Below are 17,138 nucleotides of genomic sequence, written 5' to 3'. Positions count from 1 at the left end.
AAACAACAACTAGGAGATTTCTCATAAAAATCCACATATTGGGCATGTGGCCAGAGCAGAAGAGCCCTGCCTCTTCTGATGGGACACGTGCTCTCCACTTCACCCTGTGTCCACTCGAACCCACATCTGTGCTTCTTGTGTGGCCTCTGTCGGCATCTGGTTTGTCAGTGTCCACAGGCTCTGCTCCGGTGAAGCCTGGGGGAGATAAAACAGAGCTGCTGTTACTCAGCAGGGGCGGCGGCTGTGCCCCACAGGCCCCTCCTCGGCTCCCTGGGGCTCCCTGGGATGGGGGGGTGGCGCCGCCATGCGTCTCCGTGACAGATGGACCACCTGTTTTCAGGGGGCGAGTTGGAAGTGACATGCACATAACAGCATCAGCAGTAAAGTGCTGCTGAAGGAGGTTTGGTTTTCTGTGGCTGTTTACAGCGTCATTTGGACTTTGTCCTGCCTGGGCACCACCACGATGAAGAGTCGGTGCCGCTCTGTTGCCGGAAGTACCGACCAGTAGACCTCTGGCCAGGGGACTGGCCGATGGGTAAGTTTATGGTACTTATAGGGACAGTAGGCGTCAGCCCCTGTTGTCACCTCAGCAACGTTTTCATGGATTTTAGGGCGCCTGATGCATGTGGCTGAGATGCAGGAGCTGTGCCACGTGATGTAAAGTGAGTTTTATGCCCTGTCATTTGAAATAAGGCCAAAGAGGAGACTTTCTAGCTGGAATAATCTCTTGACTTTGAAAAAAAAGGTCTCTGTATACTTGGAGACAGATCTCTCAACAGTAGATTTAAAAACAGCCCATTATTAAAAAAGCCTGTTCCCCCTATACCATCAGAACCCTGAGCGAATCTCTCTTGTTCCGGGACACTGTCATTTTTCTCTTTGTTGTTTCAGACTCCTGAGGGTTAAGGCATCCAGCTATGTTGTTGAGCACTGACATATTTTTTTAAACTTTTATTATGGAAAAAGTCATAAAAGTAGAGAGAATAATACAACGAAGCCTCATGTACTCATCACCCAGTAAAAATGATAACTCATGACTAATGTTTTATCTGTACTCCTAACTGCTTACCCCAGTCCCACTCTGATGTAATTCTCAGACCTCATGGCCTATCAGAGTAAGAATTTTTTTTTTTTAATGGATGTTCAAGACCTTTTGTCACTGTGCCAGACTGAAGGTCAGACCTTTGATTTTCTGGTCCAGACTTTGTCACTTGCTGGCCTTGTGATCTTGGGTAAGTCCTTAACGTCTCTGACAGTTGGCGTTCTCTTGGAAAACAGTGACTGTCCCGCATCCCGGCCCACCTTGGCCATTGTTCGTGAGGGTCTGATGAGACCCTGGGGGAGCAGAGCTGCAGTGCTTGGCGAGTTGATGCAGGGTGTAGAGAACTGCTTGTCTAATGTATCTGCCACATACAGCTGCGCTCCTTCCATCCCCACCCTCCTCAGCCCTGTTCACTAGCCACACTGTGGAGGTGCCACTGTGAGTGCCCATCTTTCCACTCACATATCTGAGTGCTGAGAGGCTCATCCTCCTCAAGCAGTTGAAGTGAAAGCCATGGGCTGAGACGTGACGCTCACACACTCTCCGGCCCAGTGTCCCTGCCGCCTTGCCTCTCCCAGCCTGGGGTCTGCTCTCGGGCCCAGTGTGCCCTAGTGCCCATGTCTGGTCCAGGGCCCAGGCTGTCCCATCCTCAGCGCCGTGCTCAGGAGGACCACGCAGTGGGCCCCATTGGATGAGAGGGCTGTCATGGGGCAAGTTGGCCTATAAGTGGTTTGGTCCCCTGGGGTCTTATTTTTTACTGTTATTTCCTCTGCCTAAAATAGCATTTCCTCTGCCTAAAAATTTCCTATCTGTGGTGCCTAGTTTGTTGCTCAGTCATTAGGGCAGCAGACTTCCTGCTGTCCGAGTACACCCTAGGTCTCCACAGGCTTCTGGGAAGGAGGGACTCCGATTAACAAGAAGAGGTTTGTTGGTTGAATTAAAGTTTAATTTTAAAAGAAAAGGAGATGATATATATATAGTTGTGGCCAGGAAAACAATCTCTCAGAATGAATTGGACCAGCTCCCACCCCTCAGAAAGTGTCCCCTCTGTTCAGTGCTGCCCCAAGCCTGTCCATCGCCCCAAGTCCCATTTTTCAGTTGCCCCAATTGAAAGGCATTTCCTGCTAAAGAGAGAGCTTGTCTGTCCTCTCCTGAGTCCTTGGCCTCTAGTTCAGCTCCTCCCACAGCAGTGTGTGCTGACTAGTCAGGGCTGGACCACCTTTCTTTGCCAAGGGATGATGGGGGTTGGCCGGGCCCAGCTGCCCGTAGTACCTCACGGGCACAGCCTTCTGTCATCAGCACTGCCTCTGGAGTCCTGACCAGGCACTGGCCAGGCTCTTTCCATCTTTCTATGTTGGCTAAATCCCTCTTTGTGCCCTTGAAGGCACAGTGCTAGGTTCTGGAGAAAGGTCGATTCGACCTCGGTGGGGTCGGGATCGAGAATGTTCTCCAAGGACATTGCTCTGCTCTACAGAGTCTGGGTGGCTTCGTGCACAGGAGCATGGGCTCTGGAGTTGGCCAGGCCTGGGGTCCATTTCCATGACGGGGAGCTCTGGGCAAGATAACTCTCCAAGCCTCTGGTATGGAAAGATGGCAATTATAGCTCACCTCATGGAGTTAGCGTTCTCACAGTGATGAAGCGAGCCAGGCTAATGAGCAGTGCCCAGCACGTACTAAGGCGATGACAGCCCCACATATGCAGGCCCGTTATTCTCAGTCCAACAAGGGCAACTTCACCATAGCCCGTAAGAGAGGCACAGGTACACCCAGCTTACAAGTAGAGGGGGAACAGCTGGCCCCAACGATCTGCAGACCCTTTCCTGGTCCAGACGTGGTGTTCACTGCCCTGGTTAGGGTGTCTCCTTGCTCTCTGAGAAGAGGCAGTCATAGTAGGTCCAGGGGCTTGTTCTTACTTCTCGTAGCTGGTCTTCCTGTATCGATGGCTGCCGGTCATTGGTGTGGACGGACCCAGCCTCTGATCCAGCTCTACCTGCAAAAAAACGATCTTTTTTTCTCAGTTGGCTCAGGATTCTGAAGGGAGGAGCACAGTTACTCATTAGTTGTCTAAAGTCCCTCAGAGTGGTAGACCCAAGACTGGAGACAGCTGCCTCAGAGTCACAGCATGTGGTCTGTATCGCATATAGTTTATCATGACCATGAACTCATAGGATACTGGGGCCAAATGTATTCTTGGACACTCCTTCAGTCCAGTTTGTTCCTACAGATTTGCAAACTGTAGCTTTTTCATCATGGGCTCCAGGAACAAGGGAGGGAGAGGGGCAGAACAGTGAAAATTAGCTGGTTTGAAGACTTGGTTTGGGGAAGCACTGATCTGGTGTTACCTTGACACTTAATGGTCATGTCAGGGATCTTGGTGGCCAACAAGAGTTCCCAATTCTGGCCAACTTAAAAAGAAATGTATTGGGAGGCTCTTGGGAAAGGGACACACAGGACTGATCATGTTTAGGGGCCAGGCTGGGGAACAGGCAGGAGCCAGAGGGCACAGGAAGTATGGCAGCACCTCACGGCCAAAGCCACCTTCCCTCTGTAGTGGCTGGGCTGGAACCACCTTCAGCCATCCCTTGGTCCCTTGCTTAGATTGAGAACGTGTCTGACAGGCTAAGCGTAGGTTCTGGGCCCACTCCTGGCTGACCTGAGATCTGGCCCCCTCAGCTTCCTGACCTCTGCTTCTCTGGATGTGGGTTTATTCTCCCACCAAAATCACACTTATGGGGGAAGTAGGGCACCGGACTTGGTAAGTGGAATGCAGTATGATGGGGAGGAAGTGCTTGAGGGCTGTAGGCGGACGGAGCCAGAGCCCAGGAGCCTCATCTGGTGCGGTCAGGGCAGGCCTGCACAGGAAGGGCCCGTGGTCAGGGTGCCAGAGGGTCGGGAGCCTGGCTGGTTGGAGCAGGGGCTGGTGGTTGGCAGGGGGTTGGAGGAAGTATTCCAGACATGTGCGAGGTTGGACATGAGGTGGTGGGTAGCCTTCAGGGATAAGAGAAAGGGAGAGACTTGCCTGGGGTCCCACCGAGGGGCAAGGTGGGACTGGGCTGGCCCAGCTTGGTCCTGTGGCCCAGGCTGCCTGTGTTGCCCCTGAAAGGTCAAGTCGTGGGGAGTATTGCTGAACATATGAGAAGCTTCTTCCCCGCTTGTGATTAAGACAGAGATGGTCCAGTGCAGGCGTCTGTGGGGAACCGTGCAGTGGCAGCGGTGGAAAGGGACGTGGCCAGGCCCCTGAGTGGGACACTGACGTGGCGGGAGGAGAGGACCAGCACCTGAGCACGTGGCGGGTTTCCACCATAAGGACAGTGGTAGAAAGTGGGTTGTCGGCTTTTTTTCTTATGAAAATACATTGAAAACATTCATGTTTCTGAAAAGTGAGGCTGGACAACAAACCAGAGGTGGTGGGAGAGGGGAGAGCTCAGGGCGGCTATTAGCTCACCTCCATGCGGACGAGGTTTCTGGAAAGTCCGATGTAGTAGGATGCTTTTGATCTGCCCACAGAGTACATTTTTCTGAACGACACCCAGGAGAGGCCTTTTCGGTGGAAAATGTGAATTCTCACTTTCAGAAGGAGGTGGGACTTGCCACTGTGTGTGGGGTTGGGGGACGGGGTGGTTCCTGCCTGTGAAGCGTCCTGTCAGTCGGCGGGAGGTGGTTCCTGAAGGCCTCGTCACCACGCTCCCATCTCCCGGGGTTGAGTTGGGGGCCGTGCAGGGAGGAAAGGGTTCCCGGCAAGCCAGGGGCACAGGCTCAGGCCTCACAGCCAGGCCCACGCGCCCTGAAGGGATGTTTCGCGTGGCGTGGAAGAGGAAGAAGGCACAAGAGCTCTTTGTGCCGGGGCAGCAGAGAACGTCTCAAGAGAAAAGGGCCGTTTGAGTTGGCTTTCGCAACTAGTAGACAGAAGTGGGAGTGAGAGGAGGGAGGGCATTTCAGAAAGAAGGGTGCGTGAGCAAAGGCACGGAGGCAGAAAGTATGACTGTCTCACTCTGGTCGGTTTTTCAGCAGCTGTGGCCTTTTTTTTTTTTTTTTAAATTGCAGTATTGGCCTTGTTGCAATGGTCTGAAACTGAACCCACAGTATCTCCAAGTTATGCCTGTAATGGCTCCCCAGGATCTGTGAAGATGTTCCTTACTTGGGAAAAGAGACTTTGCAAACATGATGTAGTTAAGGATTGTGAGATGAGGGGATTAGCTCGGAGCATCCAGGGGAGCCCAGTGTGAGCAGGGAGATCCGGATAAGAAGGAGGCAGGTGGGACAGGGGTGAGAAGGGGCTGTGAAGGTGAGGCTGAGGTCAGCGTGAGGCGGGGCCGCAAGCTGCAGAATGCGGGGGTCTCCAGAACCTGAAAAAGGCCTGGGGAGCAGGTCTCCGAAACTTCCAGCAAAGTTGCCACCCTGCTGACCCTCTGTAGTCCTCTGGCCTTCAGAACTATAAGATGATGTGTTATTTTAAGTCACTAAGTTTGTGGTACTTCGTTCCAGAGGCAATAGGAAGCCAGTGCACTTACAAAGGTAGAAATCTAGTTTTTAAAATTGTCTGCCCCAGATGTTTAGAAAGAAGGACATAGTAGGGAGTGATATAAAGTGGAAAAGAATATTTGGTTTAGAGACTTAAACATAAATAACAGTTTTCATTTTTAGCAAAATTATACAGACACACAATCTTAGAACTAAAAGCAGAAGATTATGATAAAACACGGTGGTGTGGAGCAGGATTGCTAGGGAGAAACAGGAACCGGAACGGGGTAGATACATTTGTTTGACAGATGCACACGGTGCTTACTATGCTGTGCATCATTTCAGAGCCTCTGTGCTCATCTAAGGGTCTCTGTGACAGTCCTCCTTAGCCGCTGAGGTGGACCAGAACATTTCTAAGGTATCTTTCAGCTCTAAAGTCCTAGATTAAAAACACTGTGGCCAAATTTCATCATCATACTCCTGTCAGGATTTTTGCCATATCCACATACCATCTGTTTAATACTAACTTTTCACTTTACTTTTTTTTTTAACTTAAACAACTTTACTTATAATGGAAGATTAGACTCATGCTGTGATTTGCATATTAGTATTACTGTCCTGGTCTTTGTCATTAGCTTTTCTGGGTCCCCTCAGTAGACACCATGCCTGTGTCATGTCCGTGACCTCCACTGCCTCCAGCGTGATTTTTTTTTTTTTAATTTGATAATATTTAGGTGTAAGTGAGCTTGCAAGTACCTTTCTCTGTAAGCAGCCAAACAGATAAATGTCAGGGGTCCTGGGATGACCCTCTCATCTTAGTCCCCTTCCTACCTATGGCCTTGGTCATCAGCATGGTGCCTTCCAGGCCTTTTCCCTGCAGTATTGTTTTGATGATTTTCTTATTTTTTTTTTAACATAAATGTCATATTGTCTGTTTTTCAGCTGCTTTTTCTTTCTTAGAGTGATTTTTTTAAGGCACAGATCTTTTGAAATTACTTATTTTAATAAATGAAAACAGTAATACATACTCTTGGTTTAAAAAGTATCACAGAACAAGAGGGTAATTTCCAGACACAAGGCTGCCCATTCCTCCTCTGCTTCCGACTCTGCTGTCCACAAGAGAAAGGTCACGCTCCCCTCTCCCGCAGATCACTTGTGTGATCTGGCTCCCACTTCTTGCTGCAGCCTCATCAACCCTCCTGCTAGTCCGCTGTCCTTCGCCCCGGGCCCCTGCAGTGCTAGATGGGGCCGCCCCTCCCCGGGCCCTGTCCACACCCCGTCTTCTGACAGACCGATGGCCCTAGAGAGTGGTGTCGGCTTCCTGGTGTGTCTCCAGGCTGTGTGCCTCCCATGGAGACAGAGGCAGGGTGGCGTACAGGCCAGAGCACAGGGGCTGTGGCCATGCTATTGGGGCTGACCACTGCTCACCGTGCCTGTTGAAGTAAGGCCACACTGGGCAGGGTGAGTTGGCCCCTCTCCGCATCACGGCCTCCTCACCTGAACTAGGAGGCTGCCAGTGCTCGCCTCGGGGGCTGTTGGCAGGATGGGTTCAGTACTGTGTGAACAACGCTCAGACAGGGCCTTCCCTGGGGCAGGTACTCAGCGTGGGCTGCTGGTAGTTATTCTTCACTGTTGCGCCCTCAGATCAGCACTCTGGGCCTGGCGTGTAAATGTCCAATGTACATCTGGATGTCGAATAAAGGGAGGAAGGAACCGAGGTAGACCTGACACGTGTGTTAGGACATGCAGGGGCAGCGGCTGCAGTGGGAGCACACTGCAGGTTCTGAGCACACGAGCGGTGCACCGAAGTACCGTGTGGGGGACAGTGACCAGGCGGCAGGGAACGGTGGCAGCAGAGGAGGCTGGGGGCTGCCAGCCAAGACAGGAAGACCACAGCAGGCTCAGCTGCCTTTTCCTGGGCCTCTCTGCTTTGCCGCACCCTCTGTCCTTTGAATGCTCCAGGAAGAAAGAAGCCACAGGCTCTGGCACGCGCCCAAGGCCGGGGCCTTGGGCCATTTCTGGCTTTGCTATCATGTGTTTAGGTCGATGGCAGGATTGAAACAAGCTACACTTTTTTGATGAAGCACGACCCCCCACCTTTTTTTTTGGCCTGTTTATTTCTAGGTAATGCTACTGTAGAGAAGTTGGAGGACTTTATCAACAACATTAACAGTGTCTTGGAGTCCTTGTACATTGAGATAAAGAAAGGAGTCACGGAAGATGACGGGAGACCCATTTACGCGCTGGTAAGTGCAGACTGAGCCCCCTGGTGGACGTGTGAGGGCCTGTGGCTGACACAGCACACCGCGCCAGGTGCGTCCTTAGTGGGTGAAGGTGCACCTGTCTCACCAAGGGCCCGGCCCGCCTCCCTAACTCTGCCCCGCCTCCATCCCCGTGCTCGCTGCCCGCGCCCCGTGGTCTGCAGCGTCCTCTGTAGTCATCAGGGCTGGGGGTGACAGAACCTCAGCGCTCACTTCACTGCCCACGTGGAGCCCTCACCCAAGACTTGGCAGCATGCATTTATTTTGGTTGTTGCCAGTTCTCTGCAAGAAGTTATTCCACATGAATGGAATATTAGGATTCCAAAGGAATAAAATGCCATTTCATTTGGAATAAGACATAGAAGCTCTGAAAAGAAAAATGCGTGGAACCCCTAAGGATTGAGACCCATTTGGGGCCTCTTGTTGTTTTCAAATTTTCCCTCCTCGCTAGGGAATGAGGTGAAATAGAGGGGAGGTGACAAGCCCCTGTCCTTGGCTAGGGAACCGCCGGAGGCCATCAAAGGAGATCAGGCTTCTACCAAACAGGCCCACACAGAGAGGGGCTCTAGCCCAGGGTTTCCCAAACTCTGTCCCATGGCAGGAAGGGTTATGGAGTCAAACAACATGGAAATGCTGGGTTAAATCGGTAAATCAGATTTCCTTACCGCCAGACTTCTCAGTGCCTTTTGTGTTTGAAGCTCTGTTAGCACACAGAGAAGTCTCCCAGAGTCACCTGAGTTTGGGGAGATACTGTACAACCCAGGGATTTCTGAAATCTCTGAGAATTAGACACATTGACTGAGCTAAAGATTTAAGCCTGTAATACAAGACTGGTTACAGATTTACCCCTGTGGCCCACAGTGCCCGGACAGGTGCTCGGTGACTGGTGAGGCAGGGTGGGAGGGAGAGCCAACAAGTGAACTAACTGACAAGCGACTGGCCTGAACCTCATGCTGACTTATTTTTTAGGTGAATCTTGCAACGACTTCAATTTCCAAAATGGCCTCAGATTTTGCAGAAAATGAACTGGATCTGTTTAGAAAGGCTGTGAGTACAGTAACTCCCATTCCCCATCAGCTGGGCTTCTTATGGGAAACTTCTGTCTTTCATCAGAAATCGAAACTGCAGTCCTAGAGGGTTAGCACTGCTGCCTGAGAAAGCCCTTTGCAGGGGATGGCACCAAGCGCCTGAGCCAGGTGCTGTCACAGCCACCAGGTGTTTGCTGGGGATGTCGCCACAGCTGCCTGGGAGAGAAGGGCTGGTCCAGGTCTGACCCCGACTGACTGAGCAGCAGTGGGCCCTGTGGGTGTGTGACACGAGTGAACAAGCGTTACTGCCTGGTACTCCCAGTGCGGCCAGGACCAGCAGCAGCACCACCCAGGAGCTTGCTAGAAAGGCTGAAGCCCAGGCCTCACACAGGCTGTTGGATCTGAACCTGCATTTTAACAGTGCTCCATTTACGGGTCACACTTGAGAGGTGCTGCTTGGCCTACCCCGCTTTGGAGCTGTTCACCTTGTCACTCACCTGGCTGAACATCTGGCTAAGACAGTGGTTCTCAGCCCTGGAATGCACAGTATAACTGGAAAGGTAAAATTAATGTGGACATTCTGGCCTCACTCCATGTCTGTCTAATACGTCTATGAGGACCAAGTTTTAGAACCATTCCTTTCTAAGCAGCCAAGGTTGAGAACCAGGTTCTAAGATGCCAGACACACCTGTGTGTGCAAGACACCTGTCTTCCCAGGGGCTCCACCCTGCTGTGTGTGGGTAGAAGTTTTAGGGCAGCTTGCCTGCTGGCCTCTCCCTGCCCCGGGTCCATGTGCCTCTGCAGCTCCCCAGCATCCTCTCCTGCTGGCCCGCCCTGGCTCTGCAGTCCTGCCCTTGTGGCTCCAGCCTGCCCCTCCTCCAGCCAGCCTTGCCGGCCTGCCCACCTTGAATAGGAGGGGCGCCATGTCATGTTCCTATTCATTCCTCAGCTTCTCCATCAGTAGGACATGGATTCCCCCTTCTTGATTTGAGGGCATCAGGCTCATTCATTTAGGATGGTTAAAGGTCAAAACTGAACATGTCTATGGCTTTTTGTGCATATTATTAAGTTGTTTTCCTAAAAGAGCGTACACTTCTGCCTGTGACAGGAGCTGTTTTACTGCAGCCCTGTCAGAATTGGTATTATTGCTTAAAAGTTGTTTTTGCTGATTTAATAGATGGACGTGGTACCTGCTGTTTCTTTCAGTTGGAACTGATTATTGATTCAGATACTGGCTTTGCGTCTTCCACGAATATTTTGAACCTGGTTGATCAGCTTAAAGGCAAGAAGATGAGGAAGAAGGAAGCGGAGCATGTGCTGCAGAAGTTTGTCCAAAACAAGTGGCTGATTGAGGTACTTTGTCCCGTGATTTCTCCAGCCTGGCTCACTCTTTAGAATGAATTACAGTTTTTCCACCAGAACTGTGTTGTATACAATGGATGTCTACTGAGCCAGGCCCTTTCAGGCCCCTTATCTGCTCCGATGCCCACACATGACCTGTCCCAGGAGCCCCAGGCAGAAGCAGCAGAGCCCGGGGCTGTGTGGGTGTGTGGGTGTGTGGGCCCCGGGGCTCCGGTCTGTGGGCCCAAGGCAGTGTAGTGCAGTGGTTAGGCTCTAGCATCAGCCCTGGGCCTGAATCCCAGTGCAGGTGCCCTTGAGTTCCCCATCTGTAAGAGGGGAGTAATGGCAACCACCTCTGGGGGTGTAGGGAGTGTGATGAGGCCGGGGGTGTCAGGTGCGGCTGCTGGGCCCCCCACGGGAACCACTGTGGTGATTATCGTCAGTGTCACGCTGTTCAGGACCCACGCTTCTCACTTTTAAGGCTCCTTCACTTAGATGGTGGCCCTTAAAGAACAGAGGATGCACAGCAAAGTGTCTGGAGAGGAGCTGTAGCAATCTGTGAAAGGAGCAAGTTTCTAGATGCCCCGTGTCTAGTTCTACTGACAAGCAGTCAGAAGTTTCAGTTCTTTTTCCACAAATGCACCAGTTTCCAGGAAACCCGAGCCGGACAGGCTCAGCGCTGTCCAGTTTACCACGGCTCTGCCCCTCCGTTGTCTGGTCGGGGCAGGATGTGCTCACGTCGGCCCCCAACTTCCTCACTTGGTGGTCAGAGCCGTGGCTGGAGGCTGCTGCTGTGGCAACATGATGCTTCACTTCCTTTTTGGGGAGAGCTCGCCTCTGGAGTTGAGGTGACGAGTTCTGAGTTATTGATCTCTTGGGGGGGGGGTGGCCCTGGCAGTTTGACCAGAAACACAGTTCCTGAGGTACTTTCCTGACGGGAGGAAGTGTCTGGAGAGGCCACAGTGCCGAGGGCAGGGGTGGCGGGAGCTCCTGGTGGGCTCCAGGATCTCTGGGCGTGTCTGCATGTCACGTGCTGGGACGACAGGGAGCCCCTTAGCTCTGTGTTGTAGCTGATCCACTGCAGCTCTGGGATCTGGACAAAGTCGACACCTGGCAACTAGCAGGGCCATATTCAGGCCCCAGCATGGGTGACTGCAGGTCCCCATCAGTTGCTTTGTCAGAGTTTTTCTTCCTCTCTGGGGTGGATTTGGCAATATGGAACATTCTCGGGAAGCTTGGGTCATAACTGACTGTGCTGTCCTTGGGCAAGCTCTCTCAGGGCTAGGACTGTGACTTCATCCTTGTACCTTGTCACATACCTGGAGGCGCTCAATAACTGCTTCCTGAACAGTGACTGGGCAAGCAGATAAAGTTCCAGAGGGACAGAATTTACATGAAATTTACCGGAAAAAATGATGCAAAAAAGCCTCGTAGATAAGGCAGTATCTTTATTCACACGGGACTATGCCGATCTGCACACCTCTTCCCCTCTGAGCTCACCCTCTGCACCCAGGTGCACCCTTTGCACCCAGCTTTGGGCCCGAGAGTGGGCGTGCACATCGAGCACAGGCCGCCGCTGTCCTGTCACAGTGCAGGGATGTGAGCCCAACTCTGTTGAAGACTGTGCTTTACTGCCCAGGGCAGGGGCGACAGAAGGAAGGCACATGCTCCTGGGGTCTGCAGGACGTGCACTGGGCCCAGGCTCCCATCATCTCTCCCTTTTCCTCAGTAAAGTGGGGGCGGCCCTGAGCTCTGGTAGGATGGCAGCCCTGGGGTTCTGTGAGCTGCCGAGCCAGCAAGCAAGCTCTGCATGAACAGTGGCCTCCTTGGCCCCGCGGTCCTTGTGGGAGCCCCTGGCTGGCTGACACCTCAGGCCTTGTGTGGACAAAGGAACAAACCCAAGGCATGCTGGTGAGAGGCACCCCCAGGTCCTCCTCTGGCCTTGCCACTACCTCTGGCAAGTGGCTTCTTGGTTCTGAGCCCGTTTCCCATCTGAAGAACTAGGATATTGATGGCTCTCAGGGGTTTATTTTGGGAGGGTCAAGTGCTTTCTGAACTGGTTGGCACAGGGGCAGGATGGGGACTGGGTTGCTGGGAGTTCTGTGGCCCTTTGCAGGAACAGCTGCGGGTCCAGCCGGTCCCCCTGACCAGCCTTCTGGGGACAGCACCTTGGTGGGAGGGACCACGTCTTGAGTCTGTGCCTCGGCTTCTCAGAAGCGGGACTTTGCCCGGGAGCTGCACTGTGCAGCTCTTGCCCCAGCGGCACTGTTCACTGCGGCGGGGCCTCCCCAGTGCATGGGGAGCCCTGCCCCTGCACCCGTGGGAAGCCCTGCCTGGTGCAGAGCTGCAGCCCATCAGGAGGCCTTGGAGTGGAGAGTGGTCAGGGTCAGCGGGGGAGGCCCCAAGGTGGAGGAGGCTGCAGAGAAACTGCGGGTCTTCAGAGCAGGGGTGTGACTGCCAGCTGCATGTCCGCACCTCCAGGACCACTCCCACTGCAAGATCCCAGCTCCGGGGATCTTTAATGAGGCCTGGGAGATCACTCGGGTTTTGGTCTGCTTTGGAGTCGCCAGAGTACCCCGCCTGCCCCTCCCTGGGACGGCACCCTGAGGACTGAGGGGGATCATGAACAGTAAGCACTGGGCAGAGTTCCAGGCATCTGGTGGATGCTTCGTGAATGCAGCTGGATCCTGACTCTGAACTGGAACTTGCTGACCCCAGGCCTGGGTATTCCTCCTTGAGATGAGGTCCACTTAGTCTTCCCATAGACGTTTCTCACGGCACTGCCAGGCACTGGGCCTCATGCACGTCAGGTGCTGCGGACAGAGTGAGCAGAACCAGACCTGGTCACTGCCCTCATGGGGCTCAGGGTTGGAGAGGTCAGTCCCACATCTCACTGCAGTGGTGTTTCAGATAGAAGGGCAGTGGGGTTGTATGACAGCTTTAACAGAGGAACGTCCCCTTGATGGAGGAAGGGCCACTCAGTTGAAGGCTGTGGAGTTGGCAGCGGGGGTTGTTGGGTGGGGACGATGGTCCGGGCGGAAGGAGCAGCCTGCGCTCCAGTGGCCATGATGGGCTTGAGGAGCTAAGGCCGGGCCTCTGGGGAGATGGGGGCAGGGTGAGCCTAGAGGTGGGAAGTAAGAGATTTGATTCTTCAGTCTGAGAATGGTGGAGAGTCTGAGGGCTGGGCCTCACAGAGGTCAGGCCACTGGAGCGGCATACCGAGGGGCCAGGGTGGGCTCAGAGAGCAGTTGCAGGGTGAGGATGGATGAGGTGGTGGCCGTGGAGGTGGGGCATCGTTACGGACTTGGGGGCTTTTGAGAAGGTACCAGCCACAGGGCCAAGGACGGCCTGGGAGCCGGGAGCTGCTCTCTGGGGGTGGGGTGGGGTGGGGTGGGCGGGCTGGGGGAAGGAAGGAAGGAGTGGGCACCTGGGTATGGGCAGTGCAGTTCACCCCGCAGGGACACTGCCTCCCTCTCCTGGCCTCAGTGTGCTCATTGCAGTGGGGCTGGGGCAGGGGTCGCTCATGGGACTGCTGTGCGAGGTCAGTGATCCCGCCCGTGAAGGTGCAAGTAAGGTGCTAATAAAGAAATTCGGGGGTGGCGGCCCTCACCTCGACTTCCTTTGGGTCTTGCCTGAGTTTCCCCCACTTGAGGCTCTGTAGGGGGCCGGCGTGGGCGCCCGCTGCGCTGGGGCGGGTATGCAGACCTCTGCTCCTTTCTGGGCCTTGGGCCGTGGGGGTGCCAGTGTCATCCAAGAGCGCCCCTCCCGCCCGGCCCCTGCAGAAGGAAGGGGAGTTCACGCTGCACGGCCGGGCCATCCTGGAGATGGAGCAGTACATCCGGGAGACGTACCCCGACGCCGTGAAGGTCTGCAACATCTGCCACAGCCTGCTCATCCAGGTATCGCGGGGCAGGGCGGCGGGCGCCTTCTAGAGCTCTCCTTCTGGGCCCAGGCCTCTGGCACTGCCCTTGCCTCCTCCGACATGAGCAGATGTGGGGCATCTCCTCAGACGTGTCCGAGGACGAGCACGCAAATGCCCGCGTCTCCTCCCTGATCCCTCTGTTCTAGCTCCAGGGCTCTTTTTATTAATTTTTCTCCAGGAAGGCTCTTGGAAGTCTTTGGTGTAGGCTGTGCTATCTTGGCAGCTGTGTGGTGAATCTCTTCCTACATCAGCTGTGGTTTTCCCGTCATGTTTTACCCTGCGAACTTCGTAGGGCTTCAGAGCAGCCAGGCCAGTGCTGGACATTTGTTTTCCTCCTCTTCTCTCAGTGCAGTCGCCACCTGCACTGGGATGGGCCTCTCTGCGCATCCATCCTTGGGCCCCCGGTGGTGGTTTCCTTGGGTTGAATTCCTAGGAGTGGAACTTCTGGAACAGAGCGTGCACACAGCTTTTTAAAGCTTCTGACCCACATCGCTGAACAGCCTTCTGAAACGTGGCAGCCGTCCGCAGGCCCACTTGCAGGGCCCACGTGTGCGGGGGGTGGGGGGCCGCCTTGCTGCTCTGCTGGGCCTGGCTTGCCACCCCCGCCGCCGTCCTCTGGCCATTGGAGTCTTGAGCTTTTTCCCTCTGTGCTCATTTGTCAGAATTCTTTACTAAAACCCACTGCACTGAAGACTTTGGGGTTGTTCTCATTAGCTTGGGGCCTGGAAGACAAAAAGTCAGAGCCTGCAGGACGTTTTCCTTGCAGCTCCCTGAAGGTTAATGGACACGGGATGTGTGCCAGGCGCCCTGGCCATCACCTTTCTTGTTTCAGGGTCAAAGCTGCGACACCTGTGGGATCAGGATGCACTTACCTTGTGTGGCCAAGTACTTCCAGTCCAATTCGGATCCGCACTGTCCCCACTGTAATGACTACTGGCCCCATGAGATACCAGGTTCGTGTCCCTGAGCCCTCCCTCTCCTGCTGGCCTCCAGCAGGAGCTGGGCTGGCAGGGTAGAGTGCGTGCCCGCGTGCTGGCACCTAGCCCTGAGCAGGGACGGGGGAAGGAGAGGACAGGGCACTCTCACAAGGGCTCCACACATGTGCGGGACCCGAGCCCCACGCGGTGAAGCAGCTTCTGCAGTCAGGGGAGGCAGGCTTGCTTCCTCGGTTCCACAGGGCTGTCTGGAACCCAGTAGAAATCCCAAGGCCTGTGAGGGAGGGTCAGGTGTAGACAAGACTCTCCCTGGCAGCTGTCTTGGGGGTGGGGGAGGAAGGAGCAGTGAAAGGGGCCTCCCCAGCTCCTTCAGTTCATTCATCTGTCAGCTGGGGCTACTCCTGCCTCCCTGGAGGGCTAGCAGTGAAGAATGTCCCACAGGACAGTCCTTGGCACACAAGTGTGGCTGTGGATGTCAGCCAGCCCTGCCATTCACGGTACTTTGCGGCTTTTTTGTGTACAGAAGTCTTCGACCCCGAGAAGGAGAGGGAGGCTGGCATCTCCAAGTCCAGCAAAAAGTCGTCGCGATCCAGGCAGCACTAGCTGGCGCTGCCATCAGGGGAGTGACTGCGTGGCCTGGTGGGACGAGGCATCGTTTTCCTGTTGCACATGAATCACCTCCTTTGTTTTTTACGTTCTCATTAACAAGTTTGGAATAAACTTACTAAGTAGCTGCTGCATCCTCCATCTGTGGATATCCCTGTGTAAGGTTTGTGTCGTGGCCTTCCCCTCCTTTCTGATGCTCCCCAAGAGCTGGGAGACCCTTGCTCCATTGTGAGGCTGGCAGAGCCCCTCCTGCCCAGCACGCCTGGGAGGCCACTGGCTCAGGACAGCTTTGCCTTTGGCCACTTGTCCCATCCTCACTGGCTGGCCCGACTTGGACGTGTGGGAGCCTTGGCCCCCCGCCTCCATGCCCCATGGGCCACACCCTCTTCTGGTCCAGGGTGGACTGGCCTGAACGGCCTGAGACCGATGGGCAGGACAGCGGGGGTATGCTGTCCTCACGGGGCCCTCTGCCCCACATGGTGGCCAGCAGCCCTGCCCTGCAGTTGCCCCAGTAGGGAGTTGGCCTGGATCCCCCCCTCCCTGGTCGTCCTGCATCAAGCCTGTCATCACATCTTAGGCAACCCACCTGCCAGATGGCCCTCAGCCCCACAGCCGCTGCCCAAGGCCAGGTCACCTCCCCATCCCTCGGCACAGCTCGCCTCTGCTCCCGGCTCCAGCCTCCTCCACCAGTGACCCTCCCACAGTGCCTGATGCGCCCCTGCTGAGATCCTGCGTATCTCACCGCCTCTCCCCTCCCACTTCTCAGGGTAGAGCATTTCTTCCCGTTCCTGAATGAACCTGTTCTTCACCTTGAGCCTTTGCGCACAGTTCCCCCTGCCTGCCTGCTCTCCCCTCTCCTTGTGTCCTGCCCTTGCCGGCTAACACCTGTCTGCCAGTTAGGTCTTGGCTAGGCTGTCACCACCTCCAGCTCCCAGTCCCCCACCGCCCTGCACTCCCCTGACCATCACACTTAACACACTTTTAAGTCCCTCTCTCACCTCCTTTCCAATTCCAGGATCAATCAAGACCCCTTCAGTCATGATGGAAAACCCACTCAGACTGACTTCAATGAGGAAGGACTTCCCAGAGAGGGTCCTTCAGGAGAGGCTTGAGTTACTGGTTCCAGCGATGTCACCAAGCATCTGTAATTTCTGTCGCTGCCCTGTTGTCACTGAGTTGGCCTCATGTTGGGGCCTACAACACGGTCTCCCAGCACATCCAGTCTCTTTCTTCATGGTAGCAAAATGGCTGCCATGCTTCCAGGCCTCATCAGGCCCCATCATCAGGAGGAAGAAGGCGGGTCTCATTTAGTGGCTCCCCCATCCCAGCAAACGTCCAATCTGGGCACTCATGGAGGTGGGGATGGGAGAGTCCAACTGGCATTGGCAACCTGGGGCACACCTCTGAGCCGAGGGTGGGGCAGCCCCTCCCAAGCCACATGACTGAGTGACGAGGGTGATATGACCAGGCAGAGGGGGAATGAACTGTGGGCGCCAAAAGGGTGGGGTATCCCCCACCTATGCAGCCAGGGACGCTCTGCTG

General features: G+C 54.7%; 1 protein-coding gene across 3 annotated transcripts in view; it reads left to right on the top strand.

Annotated features, from left to right (window-relative positions):
- Positions 1-15,730, top strand: part of NSMCE1 (NSE1 homolog, SMC5-SMC6 complex component) — a 31,908-nt gene extending 16,178 nt beyond the window's left edge. For all 3 annotated transcript variants that reach the window (XM_010990915.3, XM_010990916.3, XM_064478538.1), the window contains exons 3-8: positions 7,628-7,749; positions 8,734-8,811; positions 9,999-10,145; positions 13,916-14,032; positions 14,888-15,008; positions 15,514-15,730. In XM_010990915.3, the coding sequence (XP_010989217.1) occupies positions 7,628-7,749; positions 8,734-8,811; positions 9,999-10,145; positions 13,916-14,032; positions 14,888-15,008; positions 15,514-15,593 (665 nt within the window). In that variant the 3' untranslated portion in view covers positions 15,594-15,730. The remainder of the gene's footprint in view (positions 1-7,627; positions 7,750-8,733; positions 8,812-9,998; positions 10,146-13,915; positions 14,033-14,887; positions 15,009-15,513) is intronic.
- Positions 15,731-17,138: the final 1,408 nt, after the last annotated feature.

This window comes from Camelus dromedarius, chromosome 24 (assembly GCF_036321535.1).
Source record: "Camelus dromedarius isolate mCamDro1 chromosome 24, mCamDro1.pat, whole genome shotgun sequence".
Taxonomy (NCBI): domain Eukaryota; kingdom Metazoa; phylum Chordata; class Mammalia; order Artiodactyla; family Camelidae; genus Camelus; species Camelus dromedarius.
The sequence above is the reverse complement of the archived record's forward strand: the minus strand, read 5'-3'. Positions and strand labels throughout refer to the sequence as shown.